At 42.1% G+C, this 20,626-nt stretch overlaps 1 protein-coding gene across 1 annotated transcript in view; it reads left to right on the top strand.

Moving 5' to 3' along the window:
• BCR (BCR activator of RhoGEF and GTPase) overlaps positions 1 to 20,626 on the top strand; it is a 98,100-nt gene that overhangs the window by 46,777 nt on the left and 30,697 nt on the right. The window contains exons 2-8 of the mRNA XM_008502783.2: positions 552 to 736; positions 10,209 to 10,313; positions 10,782 to 10,967; positions 14,530 to 14,637; positions 16,341 to 16,401; positions 17,271 to 17,323; positions 17,666 to 17,806. Coding sequence (XP_008501005.1) covers positions 552 to 736; positions 10,209 to 10,313; positions 10,782 to 10,967; positions 14,530 to 14,637; positions 16,341 to 16,401; positions 17,271 to 17,323; positions 17,666 to 17,806 — 839 coding nt within the window. The remainder of the gene's footprint in view (positions 1 to 551; positions 737 to 10,208; positions 10,314 to 10,781; positions 10,968 to 14,529; positions 14,638 to 16,340; positions 16,402 to 17,270; positions 17,324 to 17,665; positions 17,807 to 20,626) is intronic.

Below are 20,626 nucleotides of genomic sequence, written 5' to 3'. Positions count from 1 at the left end.
AAAGAGGGCCTCTTTCAATTTTATTTTTGGCAGTAGGCTGGTTCACTTGACATGTAAGATCTTTCTTTCCTTGTCCTCTTGTTCTCAAGAGGTCTGGAAAGAGTTATGTTTCTCCCCTGAGCTATGTATTATCTATGACTGCTATCTATGACAGGGGCATCATCTGTTCTTGTTCTACAGAAAAAACAGGGTCTGTTACCCTAACCCAATGCTTTCCTAAACCCAGACTGCAAACTTTCATGGAATCTGCAAAAGGATTTACTTTTATGCTAATGCTTTTGAAGGAGAACTTGAGGGAAGGAGCTGTAAGTAAATGAACACAAATGTTCGATGTTAGAGAGAACTTTACCTTTTAGGACTTAGAATGTGTGGTGATAAGATGAGTTTAATTAAATTGGAACCTCCCCTTCATCTGTGCTTAACTATCATTGACTCTGGGTTTACTGATAACTAATCATAATAGCTAGGAGAGAGGCACTGCCTTGGTTGAACAGCCTGTCTCCCATCCAGCCTGACTCTGACCAGACAGATTTTTCTCCTGTGTTTTCCAGATGCTTCATTCAGTGGCACACCACCCAGCTATGCATACGATGCAGACCGAGCTGAGGAACAGAGGAGACATCATGATATGATGCCCTACATCGATGACTCGCCCTCATCCTCACCCCATCTCAGTTCCAAGAGTCGGGGCAGCCGAGACACCCTGTCCTCAGGGTCTCTGGAATCTACAAAATCAGTGAGTCCTTTCCTGCCCTTCCTTGCCTTTCCTGGGAAGCCTTGTAGGTTTTCAAGGGGGAAAGACTGCTTTAACAGGGAGCAAAGACAGAGGCACTGCCAGCACTGTAGGACACCACCTGACATCATATAACAGTGCCTGGTTGATACTCTATATTTAAAGTTAAATTGAGGCTTTTAGCTGGTACTAAGCTTTAACTTTGGGTATGAGTGTTGTGTGTATGATTTTTAAGCTTGAGTTCTTCACACTGTAAATTCTAGTGGAGAGAACTAGTGATTAATTGCTTTTGAGAGGGTCCTAAATACCAAGTATTTTGGAAAGGAGACTCTACAAGGAAAACATCCTACATTAGGATGCTCATACATCTCTGCCTTTGGGGTTTTTTTTTGGTTTTCATGAGGAAAATTAGAGTTATTTTCAGGTGGGTTGGAGATGCTTTGATAAAGCATCTAGAACTCTACATATGTTTCCTTCACCCTCTTAAAATGGAGTAAGAGGAATTAAAACTACCAGCTCTGAAGTATGGTGGCTTTGGGTGGGAGATGACTGCTTCTTATAAGGAATCTGACTATTCTTTAAATAACTACCTATGTAATCAGTTATGAAAGATAAGTTCAGAAGGGACCACATGGCCTGACCTGCAGTTTGATGTGGACCTTAAGGTTATTTTGCTTTATTTTTGCTTCATGTTCAGTAGCATGGCTATAGCTTGCAACTTAAGTAAAATTTCTTATCTTTTAGTACTTGTTTTGTTGTTTTGGTTTGTTTTTTTAATCAAATTATGGTCTTGGTTAAGAGTCTGCTGCTTGCCTTGGTAAATAACTATTGACTCTGCGTCTTCAAAAATGTCTTAGTTTGAATTAATGTTTGACTTTCAATCTTTATTTCTCTCTATCCTGTTCCATCCTAGACTGTAGAGCACTTTAATCCCAAGCTGCTTTTTCCCTGAATATCTTTGTCATCTGCAAACTTTTGGTTTCCCCAAGTCATTCATAAAAATGCCTAGTAGCACAAAGACAACTGTCACTTCCTTCCTACTGTATATCTAAGAAAGTGTAGCCAAACAACATTGAGTTCCCCCATTGTAATAACACTTTGAAATCTGTCATTTAGGTAATTCAGCTTAGGTGTTTGCTTTATATTGTCCTGTCCTATTAATTAAAATGTCAGTGGAGAGGAAGATGGATGTTTTACAGATAAGGGTGTACATGTTAAACAACTCCATCACCTTTATCAGTTTTATTTATCTTGCATCAAAACGATTTCAAGAGTCTGAGTTCCACAAACCATTTCTTCTTAGCATTCATTACATACATCCTTCTGTCACTCTTTATTAGTTAGCATTATATCATGTTTCCTTTTTTTTTTTCCTAGAATGAATGTTGGATTAAAAAACCTACTTGAGGCAGTGTTCTTGTTCTTCTTTCTCATAAAAATGAATTATCAAATATATATAGTGCTGCTATATGTGAGTGCTTCAGTCTATTAATTGTTAGATGCTTTTTTTTCTCTCTCTTGAATTTTTGTGATATGTAAATGACTTTTTAATAAAGAAATTACCATTAGTGGATTCAAGCTTTCCAAGAACATTTTCATACTGGCTTGAGATTTCCAGGTTATGTTTCTCAGACTGAAGGAAAAATGCTGCAAGACTCCATATGGCTGAGAGTTATCTTCAAAGAACCAGTTGTCATAGTGCCTGTGAATGAAGGCCTGAAAGACACACTGTCTAACAGTTTAATCTTGTACTTTATTTGTTTGCATATTGTGTCATAAGCATTTCACAGTGGTTGACTTGAAAGTTACCTTAATAATGCTAGAAGACTGCCTTTTAAAAAATAATTTTTAACATAAATGGCTGCTTCCTTCTCTCTGACTACAGTAAGATGTTTTATGGCTTCCAAAAGAAAGAGGTGTCCTGATACAGATCAGACTACTTCTGAAAATTTTAGCTTATCTTTGTGACCAGAGCCCAGAAATCAGCAGCTGACTGCACGTAACAATACAACACATGCAGCATATATATATATATATACACACCAGTTTGACAAAATATTAAGATTGTGAAATCATTCAGAAGTGAAGAAATTACTGTGGTTATCCAGCCTTACCTTTTACCTTAGCCTTGTTTTGAATCTTTATGGTAACTTTCAGTTACTCAATCATATCCTGGATTTTTTCTCTCTGGGCCTCTTGTATATGTGACCCACTGCATGATACTGGATTCAGTATTTTATCTCTAGAGCTATGTGTACACCTTATTTACAGGACACTGTGCAAACTCTGCTCTGAGTACAGAAGTATTCATTTCCTTTTGGCATGACCATTAGCTCCAAATACAGTTGGAATGCTACACAGGTCTTAATTATCCTTGCAGTGTTCCTGTGAGATAAGAGGATGGTATGTTTACTAACCATAGGTAATCAAGGCAGACAGATTATAGGAAAAGCATCTGCTAATTTTGGGTGCTTAATGTGAGATGGGTAATGTTCTGCAAAACAAGGTTCTGACTCCTAATGCAGTTTTCTTCATGCTTAAAGTAAAATTCCTGTAGTTTCACTTGCAGCCAGGAGATAATAACACTCCAGTCAGGTAGGCAGAAAATGGGAAACATTGCAGCAATGTTATTTTTTTTTAATTTGTTATTTTACAATGGGATCCTAAGTAATTTGTTTAGCATCACACAGACACAGCAGTGTTCTGGGGTGATGTTCATCTGCCTTATCCATGAGAACAGCTTTCCTCTTGGCAGTTGAGTTGTTGCTATCTGGATATTGAGGGCATTTTGCTTTGAATTACTTTATGGGCTTGCTTTGGGCTTTGTATTTTTCTGCCAAGTGTTTGACTAAGTCCTTCTATCTCCTTCACAGCAGTTACAACCCTTGATTGGATAGTGCATCAAAGTTACACCTGGTCTACCCAGCCAGTGTAGAGAAAGTGCATGGTGACAAAAGCAGTGTCTCTTTTTACAAGCCAGTGAAGGGATACCTCCTGGACTACTTTTGGAGGGGCTTCATGTTGTTCTCTCAGTGAGCTGGGTGACCAATTTCCAGCACCTACTGTTCTGTGTTCCAGGAAGTGAAGGCCACAACTGACTGCTAGGAAGTTTGTGGTATTCTGCACCTTGTTTGGGATCTAAATCTTTGTGTTTGGGATCCCACTTACCACTTGCATGATCTAAGCAGACTAAAAGGTGCTAGCTAGTCTGTCTCCGAACTCTATCACTTTAGTCACTTCTTATATATTAATATTCCACCTGCTATGTGTCCATTGCACAAACATCTTGCTCTCCAAGAAGCATGACAAGAGGTGGCACCAAAGGGTGACAATAGGTAGGCCATCATTAGTTTTGTCTGTGAATCAGAGAGTACATAATTGCTATGGGTGTTTGTAGTGTGGATCTCAGCATCCCCTGACTCATCATTTCTGTGGTGAGGAGACCTTAATGAATGTTTCTATTGAGTCAGCTGGGTCATACCCCCTCTTCTGGCTCTTCCAGAAGTAGTGCTGAGCTGCTGACATGTGTCCTGGCATAAAGCCAGTGCTTTTGCCAAACTTTGGCTGTTGCTCTGAGGCAAGCCTATGGGAAAAGAAGGAGGATAAATAGGTCCCACTAATGCTTAAGTTGTTTATCTAACTTGATAAGTGATTTACCTTTCCTGAACCTTGCTTTCTGTAACAGTTGAACTGTTGTGATTGAACCTTCCGAAAGTTCTGGAGACCTGTCCTGGAAAATGCCAGCACAAATGATTGTTAAGTAAGACAGTGCTGGTGGTTTCAGAAGGTGTTAGACAGTCTTTGTAATAGGTAATGACAATTCTCTCCCAGAAAGAGAATGTGCCTGTTTTCCCCCTACAGTTAGCTGGAAAAGTGGAGAAGGTACCTGGGTAGTTACAATAGAGAATGAGAGTTTGTTACAGTATTCTTGGGGTCCAGGAAAGTGTTGGTACAGCTGGAAAAGTTAGTGACTGTCACCCTTCAGCAGAGAGGTGTTGCCAAGAGTTTTGGAATGAGCAGCTTGCAGCTTGGAGGCCAGAGATACTGAGAGGGATGAGAAGCTTCAGTCTTTGTAATCCTGTTGCTGATAGTCGTGTGGTGAAGAAATTACAGTTATGGGAAGAGTAGAAATAAGAAATGCCTTTCAGGATGTGCTGGCCAACAAAGCCAGGCTCAAAGATGTGTGTAGAGCTGGCAGTGTGAGGCTCTGTAGAGGTGGTCACAGGGCAGCCCGTGGAAGCACAGGGCTTGGGGGATGTCACTTTTATACCTGAGAAGATAAGTCCACAGCTTTTGTAAGTATCACCCCCAGAGAGGCAGAAGTGCTAAAGCTGAGCCATTGTTACCTTTTGTTCTGTTTGGAGGGGAAGTTGAATGGTACTTAGAAATTTCCCAGGAGAATTTTTCATCTTCTCTTTTCTGCTGTGCAGTTCTTGGTTGGCAGAGCACTGGCAGCCATTGCCAGTCCTCAGACAAGACTCTTATGTTCTTAATATTTGCCAGCTATGTGGAAAACAGTGCTGTGGAAGAACAGGTGAGACTTTTCTCCTAGCTTGGTCCCAGGTTGACCTCTGAAGCTACATCAACAAGTGGGATTACTGCTCTGTGTGATACTGCTTTTGCTAGCTTGTCCTTCCCTCTCCAGTGTTTCCTTCTTCTTTCTTCTCAGTATTTGGCTTTGTTTGGTTTTATTTTACTGTCACTTTCTCCTCAACACCCACAACAGATGCAACTTTTCCTTTTTCTTCTCCAACTCTTTGCTTCTTAAGGGCTGCCTGGGTGAACAGCCCTTCCCAAGGAGAGCTGGCACACCAGTATTGATGTTATAAATAATGTTGGCTCCTCTCCCTGCTCCTTCCCCTCCCTGCATAGAGCAGGATTGGCTTGATTACAGAATTTGCCCTGTTTAATATCACCAAGACAGAGAGACACCTCCATCCTGTTTAGCAGAAGTTTTCTAAGATATTTACACTTTAAAAATTAATAGTTTTTCTCTTTCATAGGCTCTCAGCTTCTCTGTGAGATTCTGAGCTGTCCTTACAGGAAACCTCTCCTTTGAACACAGGCAGTGCACAGTGCATGAACACACTGTACCAAACAAGGTCTCAGAGTTAAAGTGCCTTTAATACTCCCACTTTGAATCACTGATTCTCTTTACAGAGCTATGCTGGCAGCAACCACTTTGCAAAATCTTACGTGTTGTGGTTTCTAGATTTTTCATCTGCCTTTTTCTAACACTTGCAAGAAAACAATTATTGCTCTTAATTTAAACAATAACCAGAAAGCCATGACTTCTTCAAACAGAATCAGGAAGAGCTGAATCTGTCTAATCCTTGGAGCCAGTGAATCTCAGGCTTGCAGTAATTGAATACAACATGTGATGCCCAACCTGGTTAGTAAACTAAAGTATTTAGGCTGACAGGCTGTAAAACACATTCAAAGCAGCCATGGCTTGAGGCCAGTGTATGCTTGCTCTCTAATAGATCTTCAGTGCTCTAACTACTCTGACTTGCCTTGGTTCAGGTCGCAAGATTGCACTTATGACTGTGACTCAATCTTTTGGTTGTTCAGTTTTAGGAATAGCAAGAAGCACCACCCAGTTGGGTAGAAAACACTGGAACATTATAGGCGTGAGAGATACATGTAAACTTTAAAATATTTCTTCTTTCCACCTTCCTTTTTGCACTCTTTGAAATTAAATGGCAGTTTGTGAAGAGTGGGACCAAATCACTGATTTCTTGCTTGCTTATTCAGGAACTGGCAGTGTTGGATCCTCATGGCTCCCATGGCAGACAGACAGGAATGCCTTCTGGCTTGCTTCCTTGTGATTGTCTTGTAAAAGAGATTTATTCGGAATTGTGTGGTTTAAGAGGTAGCCAAAAGATGGAAGGGCAATAGAGTCTGGGAAATGGATTCTGACATCAGAGTTAGGGACAGAGTCAGAACATGAAATACTTGTTCAGGACTTGTATGAGTGAAAAACGGGCTAACCAAGCTGGGTAGGAAGCATGGGATGGACTGCTGACCACCTGGCACTCCTGCTGAGTGGTTAGGGTTTGCTAATTCAGGCTGCCTCCACATCCTGCTGGGAACATCCCATCTGCACTTTGGTTAATAGGTGTATTTTCCCCTAGCTAATGTGGTCTGGTAGATGTAGTAGCTCCTCCCCTTGCCATAAGCAGCTCAAAAATTTGACTGCTTGCTTCTTGCCGGGGAAAGCAGGGGAAAAGAGTCCTCAGCCTTTGCACATCTGCTTGACCAAAGGGGAGCTTGATAACCTCTGCCCAGGATGTTCCCGTCTCTTACACCTGCCCCTCTGCCTGGAGTGCAGGAACAGAGCAGTCAGTGAGCCCTGTTGTGGTCACAGCATTGCTGTTTCCTTTTTTTGTCAGATATGGGCAAAGCAGAAAATGCCCTTGGCAATGAGTGCATCATGTTTTGCTGTGCTATAAGGGGAGAGGGAAATACAGTCTCCTGGTATCTCTGCTTGCTAATTGCTCTTCTCTTGGTTTGGCGTAAAACACGGTGAGTATGTCCCAATTCTCCAAGTGAGGAATGTTTGTAATAAGTTGCTTCTCTTCTTACTGCTTTTGGCACCAGCTCCCAGTGACATTTCTCAAGTCCTGGAGTACATTTCATAACAAGTGTGACTGGAAAGCACCCTAAGGCTGAGCAGCACTGGGGGGCTGTTTTCCAGCATGTTCATCCAAAGCAAGAGATGCTGCTCCAGTACAGCCCCAGATGACATTGTCAGAAAAGGCCTCTCAGCAGGAAACTCTTGGTTAGGGCAACTGGCTTCTTAGGAGGAAATACAGAGGGGCAAGCTCAGTACAGGCAACAGCACTGTGGGTGACATATAGGATCCCTGACACAGCAGGAGATCATCTTTTCACATTAAGAGGAATCCGTATTTTAAATTTCAGGTACTGCATTGGAAACCTTGTAATGTGCTCTGTGATTTATTGGATAAACTCCCCTGAGGGTTTCTTAAGCAACTGCTGTGCTGTAGCTTAGAGCAGACAGGCCCTGCCCTGGCTGGCTGGCAGCCAGAGTCTGGAGCAAGCATCATGCTTGGAAAATGTTCCTATTATAAAGCATTAGGACAATAGCATGGACTTTGCAAAGTGACCTTGTGGTAATTGGCCAGGAAGGAAGGCCCCTTAGTGTGTCCTGGGAGATGTTTGTCTCTCTGAAAGCACCATCTTTTTTAAAGAGAGGAAATTAACATTCAGGCAGAAAATGCTGTCTTCTGTCAGCTGACAGAGCCCAGCAAGAACTGGCTTGTAAATTAAAGCTTTTATTTGTGAAGAGGAAAACTGTTCTCAGTATGTAAGGAAAACTGTCGTGCCACTATCATGATGGGGAAGTTTCAATCATTTAAATAACTTGTAATTGTGTGCTGCTCTTCACAGATGTTATAAACATACCCAGCTGGTTTTTAAATCCTTACCTCCTCCAAGAGAACCTGCTAGAGATAATTATAGTGCTGTGTCAATATTGACCAGTTACCTCATGCTCAGCAGTGGGGACTTTGGAGCACTGTTAGTTTTTCTCAATGCTTCTTTGTGAAGCTGTGTTTTCCTTTTTTAGTGTTGTAAGAAATCTTTGGAAAGCAAAAGATATTGTGTTTTTCTTGCACCAGGACTTCTGGGATTTTAACACAGACAGCTACATCCCTGCCTCTTTGGATGAAGGCAATCTTTGTTAAACATCTTGGGGCTGTCTGTCTTGATTACGTGTATGTGCTGTGCCTTAGAGAATGGTCCATGAGGTGTGTACATCCAGGCAGTGCTGGTACAGAAAACATAAGGAATGTTGATAATGTTATTACACATTTCTGATTGAGCACTCGCAGGCAGTCACACGGGTGTTCTCTAGATGCACAAAATCTGTTGCAGTGTTCATTTCACCATGTAGTTTCTCATGGGTGTTTTTCTGAAATCTTCTGAAGACAACTGCTGAATTACAAATTCTTAGCTGCTTTGAGATGCCCTTTCAAGATTATAAAAGGCACTGTGGTTCTTACTGAACCTCACTGAAGGGTGGGATGCAAAGACAAGTTCTTTCCCTGTAGTACTTGATGTGTGTGTAAATTTTCTTAGAAAATCTTCTTAGATTAGCTGTTTCCTTAGAACAGCTTTTGTTTGCCACTTTCATTTAAGAGGTGATGGTGGTATTTGACACCTCACAAATTTTTTATAAAGAATTTGCAGCAAGGCTTTTTAGCCTAGAAAATATCTTGTGAAATTTAATGGAAGTGTTAAAAAATGAGAATGGCTCTTGATGAGACTGAATCCAGAAACACCTGGGAGCTTGAGGATCTGTTTCTTAGTGTGTGTAGGCTCAAAGTCACCCTCAGGATGTAATGGTTACTCTAAGCTTACCTATAGCCAAGATACCTTCTCTCCATAATGAACCCCATATATACATCTGCAGGGTTCAGAGCCCAGGACCCTAAATTAAATGGAGCTTTTTTTAGTCAGTTATGGACAGACTTTGTGTTCAGCTAATGAAGTGAAGCATGCTGCTATGTTTTCTGACACTCCTGCTGCTGAAATCAATAACTGAATATTCTGATATTAACAAGAGTAGGATGGAGCCCTAACCAACCTACCCAAAGTCCTTGAAAAGTATCTACCCTTTCAGATCCAACTGCTGCTTCCATTTTCAGAAACGTTTATCAACATCAAAAGGTTGCAAGAGTTGTAAAAAACAATTTCTGTGAATAACAGAAATAAAAAGAACTGAAGATTCTGTAAAAGAGAGGTGTTTCTGATTATTTGCAACCTTCATGGTTCAGCCACATATTTTCCAGACATTATGGAAATTCTCTTCACTTTATCAAGTTAAACATTTTTCAGGTTATAGTTTTGAGAGGAAGGATAACTAAAATTCCCAGCAAAGATTACTTCTCCTAACACCTGATGTTAGTTTTCCCTTACTGTGTGCATTTGCCAATGAGTGTTGTTGTTTATTTGTTTCTTCTTTTCCAGTTGTTTTTCTTAAGAACTCCTTCATGGAGCCCAGCATGTGTGTTCCAAACAGTGCTGATTATTCCATCCTCTAACTAAAAATAGACAGTTGCAAGCTAGCAACAAAAAAATAATTTCATGAAAGTAGAGAGTGTGGGAAAGAACAGGCATCTTAACAGCAGTGACAGACTGTAGCTGTGAATATTCATGCTCATATTCAATGCTCATCATTTCCTTTAATGTTCTATGTTTGAATGTTTTTAGAGACAGAACACTAAAAACAGGTGGGGTTTTGTTTCTTTTTTCTTTTCTTTTTTTTTTTTTTTTAATATGAAAGTAAGCCAAAAACCCCAAGTATGCTCTGGTCAGCTAAATTACACCTTTTACTCTCCATCCTCATTCTTGTTTTTTTTTCTATTTTCCCTCTCTTTTTCCCCTTGTTTTTCTTTCTTGTTTTTTATCTTTTTTCTTTTTTGTTTTTCTCTTTAACAACAACTTTGTAGAGTGAGCCAGACCTGGAGAAAGGCCTGGAGATGAGAAAATGGGTCCTGTCAGGAATCCTAGCCAGTGAGGAAACCTACCTGAGCCACCTGGAGGCTCTGCTTCTGGTAAGTGCTGGTGGCAGATACCATTTCATATATGGATACTTAAATTTCCACTGCTGTGTCCACCCAAAGTTTCCCAGAACTTCACAGACTACAGGTTACAAGGGTGCAAAGGGTACCTTTGGGAGAGGCTTAAAGAAAGGACTGGATGTGGCACAACCAGGGAGTTATTGGTGTGGTGGTTTCCTGTGCTAATTATTAGTCATGTTACTGTACAGTTGGACAAAGATTAAGGATATGGAGTGCAAAGGGATTTTAATCACACAATTAATATCCTGGGAAGATTCACCTACCAGGGTGGCTGATCCCCATGAGAGAACTTGTTCATGTCTAGCTTTCAGGAGTTGTGTGAATGCAAATATCACTTATTAATAGGATGAAAAACAACCCTCTGGAGGGATGTGTTGTAACGTGGCAAGGGTAAATGTACTCAGTTTGCATGATAACAATTTCCTTCATTCCTCATTTCAGCCTATGAAGCCTTTGAAAGCAGCTGCCACCACCTCTCAGCCTGTGCTGACTAGTCAGCAGATAGAGACAATATTCTTCAAAGTGCCTGAGCTCTATGAAATCCACAAAGAATTCTATGATGGTCTCTTTCCCCGAGTGCAGCAATGGAGTCACCAGCAACGTGTAGGGGACCTCTTCCAAAAGCTGGTGAGTCAGTTAATTGCTGTTATCAGATTTACCTCTTATTCAGCTCACAGGTGCCAGTATGATTGGCACCTTTGGTGACCATGCACAGACTGAAGGGATGGAAGCCCATGGCTGAGTTAGGTGGGAGGCTTCTAGCTTGGCCACTGCAGTGAAGGGCCTACAGCAAAAGGCACTGTTTCAATGTCTTTATTTAAAGACTTAAGCCAGCTGTGCTACTGATACAAATACAGTTTCACAGAAATGTTGATTCTCCAGTGGGTCTGCTGTGTTGTCAAACCATTTGGATGATGGGGGAATGGCAGTGTTAAAAAGGGTATGTTTTAACACTGACAGCTAAGTGTTCCTTAGTATTGCATTAGTTCCCCTTGCACATACTTACTTCCTCTGTGCTGCTTTGCTCTATTTTGTGCTGATTTTCTCTGGTTTATAGTCATAACCTTTGGCTTTGCTTTTCTGCCACAATCCTAGCCTTGATATTCCCCTGCTATTTTGCTTATGCAGTCAGCTTGCTGCTAAGAATCCTCCAAGCAACCTCAACAAAATTCTCTGAGTGCAGAACAGCACAAAGACATATACAGCATATTCCTGAGGCTGAATTAAAGTTGCTGAGTTTCTGAGCCAGATGACAAATTGTTTGCATTCTAGAAGATTGCTTTGGCCCCTTTAGCCTCTCCCCTAGCATGTGCAGAGAGCAAAGGATTAAAGGAGCTGTTTTTTCCTTTTTAGAAAAGAATCTGCATTCCTGAGGTGCCTCTGATTCTCAGGGTAGGAGTGACATTGCTAGGAGGAGTTTATTGGATGGGGAGTGTGCTTTACCAGGGTCACTCAATTATTAGCAGCTGTGTAGCCCAGCACCAGCCCCATCCCCTGGGTAGAAGGGGGAAATGGGCCTGGGAGATGGTGTTTTCCAGGCAGCTCAATCTGCTTTTCTCTGCCAGAATGTTTTATCCAGGAGGGGTCAAGTTGGTGCTTTGTTGAGTAGTTCATGGTATGCAGTTTGAGCAACTGGTTTAGGAAGGCAAAACCACCTGGTGCTGGTTGCTGAAGCAAAGATACAGAAGGCTGCTGAAAGTGGAGGCTTTGCAATCTGCATTGCAAGTGCAGTGCAGCAGTGAAGACAGCACTGACTGAAGACTTGAATATATTCTTTAATTCTGGTGTCTGTGTAGCAAGCTTAGACTCACCAAACAGCTACTTAGGCCTTTGTTTAACACTCTTTTTTGCTGATGGTGATCACAGGTGCAGGAGTTAAACCCTTCTGGCATTCTATGTTCCCCTGATTTTTCTGGATTTGTAGAAGAATCATTAGTTTTGTTGAATCAGTATTGGAAGTAACAAAGCAAATTGCCCCAGTGCAGGAAGCTCTGAGCTAGCTTAGTTTCAGGTTCTGGTGGTTTGGTGCCAAACACTTTGCTGGATGAGATAAAGCTAATAATTCTTGTCAGGCAAGGGGAAGCTGCTAAATGAAAGAGACAGCAGGGACATCATGCCTTGTAAGACATCTATATAGGAGGAATATCAAATCTTTTGGAGCAGACTGTTTACTTTTGGTCATGTTATGCAATGAACTTGACACCATGACACTATGATCCTGGTGTCCTTGGGGACATGAATTTTCTTTAATATCACACAAAACAAAGCACCATGGATTGAAGGTATAGATAGTACATGCAAGGAGTTTTATAATTTCGTGTGGTCTGGCACAAAGTGTGCAACATCAGTGACTGTTATCCACCTTTTTCCTGTTGAAACTATGAGAAAGAAAAAAAAGATACTAGCCATGTGGGAGTGAAATATGCTTCTCATTTTTGGGGAGTATTTTGTAAGTATTTTTTATAACTGGAAAGGAAACAGTTTAGAACTATCTTTAGAAATGAAGAAATATTTATCAAATATTATCACTGATAGCTTGCAGGAATGGAAAAAAATTAACCAAAAGCCAACTATTTCTACTATAGCTTGTTTAATTTTCAATGTGTTCTTTTTAATTGAAAAAGAGAAGACTTAAACCTGCATGAAAACTGTGTGTGAGCATTACTGCTTTGATTAGAAGTTCATTTTTTAATGAAAAAGGAATTTTCATGATGGCTTAGAAAGACTGTTCAGGAGTAGCAGGAAGTGAGAGTCCCACAGGAATGGGCAAACTTTAAAGCTCTGCCATGTTAGCTGGCATCATCCAAACCTTGATTCTCATAAGCCCTGCAAATGATCATTAATTCTGACAGCAGCCTCTTCACAGAGTTGTCCACCAGTGGCAAACACAGATTTTATTCTCTCTGTACTGCTGGGGCCAGGTCATCCCTGGCATAAGTGAGTGCAGTTTCCTTCAACTGCAGTCATAACCATATTATTTTGTGTGAGGGTTGAGACTGACTCCTGAGCTTTCAGTAAAACGTGCTCTAGGAAGTAGCTTGCTGTTTCTTAGCTAAAAATATTTGTGCAGGTAATGTTCTCCTGAGAGTAGCTTTTTGTCTTCCATCATCTCTTGCATAAAGCTTCATAGAGAATGGGGGACACAATGATTATGAGAGAGCAGGAGAGGAAAAGAACACTCTCTGTGGGAATGTTAACTGCTCTGTCTGTTGCACGTCTTGGGCAGAAGTGTCAGGGAAGTTGCCGACATAATAAGGTAAGTGTAAGCTCTTCTGGTGACAAACTTCTTTCAGATGGAGCCTTTTGCAGCACTCCACCTGTTGGCTCTCTACTGACCATGCACTTGCAAGCATGTTCAAGCTGCTGAGGCTGTTCAGGTGCTGTTACAGCACTGCCAGTGCAGCTCTGCAACCCAACACCAGCTCTGCAATCCAGACAACCTTGGAATCTACTTGGGGGTTTCCCGAGCTATATCTTACATTCTCTGGCATGAATATGGCTGCAATTCCTAATTCAGAAAATGGGATCAGTGCTAAGACTTAGTGTTAATATTCACCACTTATTACTGCACTCTGAGGCCTGCTCCATCTTCTTCTGGAGCAACTGCAACTCCTTTTGGAAAAACTGCCATTTTCTGTCACTGAGTGCTTTAGTTACTGTCTTCCAGATTGAGTGCTGGGTTTCTCTTCTGTATTTTCAGCACTCTGCTGCCTTTATAATGGTATTCACTAATGCAGATATGGGTAAAAAACTGATATAATTTAGTGTGTCCATCACTCAAAAATCAGCAAGCAGTCTACTGGGGTCACACTTAAGCTGTTGGGCTGAATCATGTTTTGTGGCCTGTAGCCAGCAGTTCCAGTTACATCAATGAGCTAAAATATTAATAGATACTAATCTGGCAGCTCAGAATGGAAACGTAGATGGCAGTAATAAGGATGTGTCATTCTTGCAGGCTTCCACATCCTTCACAAGTGAACTTGTTCAGCATAGAGGGAACTGGGTGCATGGGAGCTCCTGTGCTGGTTAAGCAAAGCTGACAGGTCAGAGATGTCTTTCTGGCCCTGCTCAGCTTTCCTTGCAGTTCTTTGGCATGAGAGAACATGACCTGATCATTAGATACTGAGACTGGCATTCCCAAACTGTCTCTTTCCCTAGCATTTATTTTATTTTGTTTTGCTTCCTGCAGGCCAGCCAGCTGGGAGTGTACCGGGCCTTTGTGGATAACTATGAAGTTGCTATGGAGACAGCAGAGAAATGCTGCCAAGCCAATGCTCAGTTTGCTGAAATATCTGAGGTAATGTCATGGTATTCAGACACATGAGCTGTCTGCATCTGACTAATCCCCTAAGATGTCACTCCTGTCTATCCTCCAAGTATCTCTGCAGCCCTGGCTTCTTCAGAAGTTGTGAGCTCCTGTAGACTCACATCTTCAGCTCCTGTTCTTACAATGATTTATACTTTGTGCATAGCCTTTAATGCACTCCCCACCCAGGGAATCTTGTATAAACTGGCATTACTTTGAACTTCTCAGCTCTGTGCCACCTTCATGCATTTCTAGAAGGGAAAGCTGCACTTGAGTTTCTTAAATATTTTTCTTGCTAAAAATGAGGCTGACTGTGGTGTACATAGCCATCCTTAATGGTTTGCATTATGGCTGTCAGTGAAATTGCAGGCTTCATGGGCATGGAGAGGAGGAGAGGGTAGCTCTCAGTTAAAAAAGGCAACTGTATTAAGCATAATGTATAATATTTGCACTGTGCTGCCCATTTCCTCTCTTTAAGAGGAATATTTGGAATTTAAGACTTCCCAGGCCACCAGCTTTGCCTGCAGTGCGTAGTCTCATTAACTTTTTGTGTTATTATTATACCTTGAAGAATTCATTTGCCAAAAAAACATGAACTTCATATTTCTGTCCTTAAAAACAAGCAGATAAATAATCAGAACTGAATAATACTGGCAGCACTTATTGCTTTTTAAAAAAACCCCTCAGTGCAGTCAATACCACGTGTCTCTTTGGATGTTTTTGACAGAGGGAAAATGCTTTATTTTACTTCTGTGAAATAAGAGAAGCAAGGCTTGCCTTTTAGGACCTGCTGTAATACTTATCAGAGTCCAAATGTCTTCTAGCCTGTCCTTTCTTGAGGATTTTCATCAGGTTCTGGTCCTTTGCCTGGCCACTTCTATGCTCTAGTGGTGTCAACTCATTAGTAAACTGGCTTCCCCTGTGTTTACTTTTCTTTCTGTACTGAAAGGCAGTCCATGGACTTCCCCATTTACTGGTAGTAACATGTATAGAGAGCATTATGGTAATCCCTGGAAGACAGAGATTAAAGCCCTAGGGTCCTGGTTCTGTGTAAATGTGATGCCTTGGCTTTGCTGTTTTCTGAAGGGTGATTGTGAAATCATGCTAGGATCTATTGGATTTGAAATGATGGTGATGATCCATGTCCTAGTGAGGATTTCAGAGCTCAGCACATAAATGCATATAGTTTCACAGTCCATGTGCAAAGAGAAGAGTCACTTTTCCTTTTCTGCCATGAAAGAAAACTGACTTGTCCAAGGTCACCCAGCTCTGAGTACAGGCATAAGGAACTACAACCTGTGGGTACTGAGTCCCACTCCTGTTCTTTATTTATTGGTGTTGTACACATGCTGTGACAATGGCTGCATCCTTATGGACTTGCCCTCTTCCTGCAAATGATTTGAAAACTCTGCCATCTCTGTCACTATGGGTGGTATCGTGCTTTGCTGCATCTCTTAAAACATACAGTCCTAAGAAAATTGCTTAATATTTGAGATGTGTGGTGCCTGTGACAGAGCAATGGTACATTCATCAAGATTAAAAGTACATTTTTCTGTCACAGACTTGAACTGTGGTAGGGCTTTCCTCCATTCATACTTAAGCCCTCACTTGGAGGAACAGATAGCCTCTTACATTCCCATGTGGTATTTCAAGATGATTAACTGTCTGTTATGTGGGTTTTCTTTCTCTTTTAGAATTTAAAGGCTAGAAGCACAAAGGAATCTAAAGATCAGACGACAAAAAACTCCTTGGAAAGTGAGTGATCCGTGCAGAGGAGACTGTGGTTTGTCAGGACTGTGGGGGCTGTAGTCCAACATCTGCTCTCCCTTTTTTGTTTTAAATGCTGGAAGGTTATGAAGTCTCTCCTGACTCTACCTGAGAAATCAGCCCCCTTTTGCTAAGTAGCAGAACATGTACATAGTAAGCTGCATGAATGCATGGGGAATCCCCTGTCCAGCTTAAAACCTTGTCAGTCCCTTTGGAAAACCAGCTAACCAGAGGACTGCTGTGATTTTAAGAAAACATGTGCTACCCAGTGATACCAACCTAGCAAGTGGTATACAATCCTGGAGAGCATTTTATGGTCTCCAGTTGTCTGTCGTCTGTGCAACATAGGCAGAAGACAGCCCAAGTTATAAAAGCTTCTATATTCATTAGTATAAAAGCCAATCCCCTTCCTCTTTTGGGCTGCTATCAGGATTTGGAAGCACTCAGCATATCATGCTGAACTCCAGAAGGAGGGATGCACTGCTGACCTTCCAGGGACCTCCTTGGCAACTTGATGAGTTGAAGGCTCCATTCTGACCTGTAGGGCCAGCCAGGTTGCCAGGGAATTGTTGGTAGTGTGCCATGCTGTGTGCAGTTCTGTACCACCTTGTGTGCTCCTTCTCCTCTGGCAGGGCATGGTCACAAGTGAGCAGCTGCTTGCTGTGGAGCATGTTTATTTCCTCTGTGTGTCCATGCGTGTTTCACTGGCTGTGCAGCACGTTGACCTTAGAGGAGGGGATTTTCCCTCAGCTCACTGGTTAATAAACCCCTACCTGTACCTTAGGTTGCACTGGACAGGCTGCAGGGGCTCTGTTTGGATACCTGTTCCTTAACTTCCTGCTGCTTTTCTTTCACAGCTTTATTATACAAGCCAGTGGATCGAGTGACTCGCAGCACACTTGTCCTTCATGTGAGTATCTCAAGGGGAGTTTTCAAACTTTAGATCCCTTTCATGTTTTCTTCACCTACCAAATTTCCCATGGAACACTGGAGCTGCAAAAACTAAATCTGTCATGCTGCATAAGAGCCTCTTCCCTTTAGATTGAGGGGAGTCCATAAGTGGGACCCTTCTTCTTCAGTGGTGTTACAAAGAAGTGCAGAGTTGTTATCCTCTTCCTCTGGAGATAAAGCCTTAGTCTAATCTGCAAGAGGAGGCTGGAGCATCTTGTTCTACAGCTCTATTTAGGGGCCCTCAGACCTTTCTCCTTTCCAGTGCTGCTCATGGTTCTGTTCTTTGTGTTTCTGGTGTCAGGACCTACTCAAGCACACTCCAGTCAGCCACCCTGACCATCCACTCCTGCAGGATGCTCTGCGGATCTCACAGAACTTCCTCTCCAGCATCAATGAGGAGATCACACCTCGTCGGCAGTCCATGACTGTAAAGAAAGGGGAGGTCAGTCTTGAAGCTTTTGTTATTTTTTGTTTCCAAATACTGGTTGGGCCTTTTCTGTAGAGCAGACTAGGAAGTTAATGCTATGAATTCGTTTGTTGCTAAGATACAGTTAATGCAGTGTCCTTGTACTCTAAAAGAGGTGGTACAGCTCCTCTCTGTTTTCTGTTTGGAAAACAGTTTGGAAACCCTGAGGAAAAGTATTATTAGACTTCTGTCCTTAGAATTGTTATAATTTGTCATATGTAATTTCTATGATGCCTATTGCTATGCACTAAATGGATTTGTATTTTACTTGCAAAGTGAAACTGAACAGGAAGCTTGGGAGGAGAAAAAGGTGAGGAAACTTCAGAAATCATAAAAGATTAGGAAAAGCTCTTTTCTGAAATCTTCATTCTTGCCATGAAACTATTTTTTTTGCATCCTTATTTCTGAAGAATATTGTAAATGGGACAAGGGGCAAAAGAAATGCAATGGGCTCCCAATCAGGGAGGTGATTGACTTGTAAGGGTGTGATTTATCTCTTCGCAGCCCTACTAGGAGCAGGAAGTTCTAAAATCTTATACCTGCATGCAGTGTCTAGCAAGAGGGGCCTAGAGCTACACAGTGGTGAAGTCCTGCATGCCTCAATGGTCTTGATTCAGCTACCTTTTAATTTCATTAGAAAGCAATTCAGTCCTTCCTGATGAGGAAATTTAAGGACTGATATTGAGAGAAAGAAGCATGTAGGAGATTGGAAAAAAGAGAGGTGCAGCTCAGAGATAGTGTATGTGTAAGAGAATTGTGGCAGCATGCCAGAGACACTAGCTGGTCAAAAGTGACCCAAATTACCCTGAAAAAACCCATCTCTTAGAAAGCCCAGGAGATTGCTAAGATACCATGAACTTTCATGGCGTATTCCCAAATCCTGTCAGCTAAACATGCTTGCTTTTAGCTGCTAAACTGATTCTCAGCTGACAAAGATTTGCTAAAAGCTGGAGTATTGGTAATTCGGTGCACTTCATCCTGCAGGTCTTGCTCACTGTCTCATTTTATCAACTGAGGAAATCTGCAGCTGAGAAAAGAAGAGGAGGGGCTGAGGCAGAAGCTCAGACATCAGTCACCAGGGCCTCAGTGCTGGTGATGACCTCATCAAAGTGATGATGATTGAGTTGTAGCAGAAAATGTGGCAGAAATCACAGGCTGGAATGTCCCCTCACAGGGGATGGAGCATTTTGTGTTCTCCAGTTGTCTGTCAGCATCTCAGTGAAGGATGCAGGCTTTGCAAGTGTCAGTGCAGATCCTAATGATGTGCCAGAGCCCAGGCAGAGGGGCAGGCTCAGGGGGGACGGTCCTGATCATCTCTTTTTTGGAGTTGTGTATTTGTCAGATCTTGGATAGCAGGAAGGGGGAGGCTTGTGAGTAGGTATGTATAGTAATCCAGAGACACAAGTGTGCTTCCAGCTACTCTGTGTGGGTTAGTGATGGCTGCTCCTTCCTACAAACTACTCAGCTTGGGGTCATAGCTGGGTTTTGTTTATGCTTGTAAATCTTTGCTTTTCTACTTATCCTTTCCTCCCACTTGCCTTGCTTGTGCTTCCCCTAAGGTGGCAGGACAGTGTGCAGTTTACATCTCCTAATAGACTGCTCTTGATGCATAATGCATTTTTTATTTTAATGAATCACCAGCTTGCTTCGATGGCTTTTTTTTTTGTTATTTGTCTTCCTCCCATTGAAATTTCCTTGGTGGAAAGGAAGGAGGGAAAACAGCCCTTTCCCCTTATGTATTGCTTAGGTGCTGATCCCAGTTATCTTTTTTCCCCAGTCCTTGCCTTTTATGTGGAATATTTTCTCCTTTGAGTGCCTTGTGGGGAGGAGTCAAATCTCCTTTGCCAGCCTTTTGCTCCAGCTCTTTCTTTCAGGCTCGCTTTGAACTGGAGAAAGCAGCCAGTTGCTAATCTCCCTAGTGGCAGGCTGCTAAGTAAAGGACTGCAGGTCAGGAGAGAAAACAGAGAACAGGCTTATCAGCTCCATATTCTTCCCTTTTGCAAAAGGGGAACCAGGACCCATCCAGTCAGTCTGACCTGCCTGCTCTCTTCCTGTGTGGTGTCAGGTGTCCCTCCTGCACACCAGACCCCGGGTTCTGCTTGCCTCAGTAGGCTTTTGTCTGGAATTATGCTTATAAACTGAAAGTTTTCTATGATGTCTGGGCCTGGTTTAATTTGCTGGCTGAATGACTGGTTTAGGTGGTACAAAGAGATGGAAGGAAAAGGAGTAAAACCATTCACCAGAGGGGCAGAAAGGGCTACAAGGATGAAGGCAATATTGGTGGGTAAAGCCTGCAAACACACAGTCTGGCCCTTGCTGCCTGCCAGGCTGACTGTAGCTGGGCTTCTCTGCTTTATGGTTTGCTGAGGACTGTGGTACCAGGAGGAGCCAGGAGAGGACCAGCCCCAAGCCTGGCAACACAGGGGAGCCAGGAGGGCTCATCTGTGCTTTTGGATCTGTTTCCATTCAGCTTGACCTGATAGATTCCCTTGTTCACTCCTTTTCTTTCTATCTTTCTAATTTTGTTGTTTTACTTATTATCATGGATTATTTGCAAGCATCCATATTGTCAACCCTCAAACTAACAACAACAGCAAAAAAGCAACATGGAGGGAAAGGAGTACACTGTATATTCTGAGTCAGAATGTGAGTGGTGGAGAATCTTCCCCCCCCTTAGGACCATGGAGCAGGCATCTTATGTGCTCAGTGCTGATCCTTCTTCACCCCTGTTTTCTTGCCTTAAATAGGGAACCTGTTCAAGGTTCTACAACTGATGGTCCCTTGGGGAAGCAGGAA

This window comes from Calypte anna, chromosome 15, assembly GCF_003957555.1.
Source record: "Calypte anna isolate BGI_N300 chromosome 15, bCalAnn1_v1.p, whole genome shotgun sequence".
NCBI classification, from domain to species: Eukaryota; Metazoa; Chordata; class Aves; order Apodiformes; family Trochilidae; genus Calypte; species Calypte anna.
The sequence above is the reverse complement of the archived record's forward strand: the minus strand, read 5'-3'. Positions and strand labels throughout refer to the sequence as shown.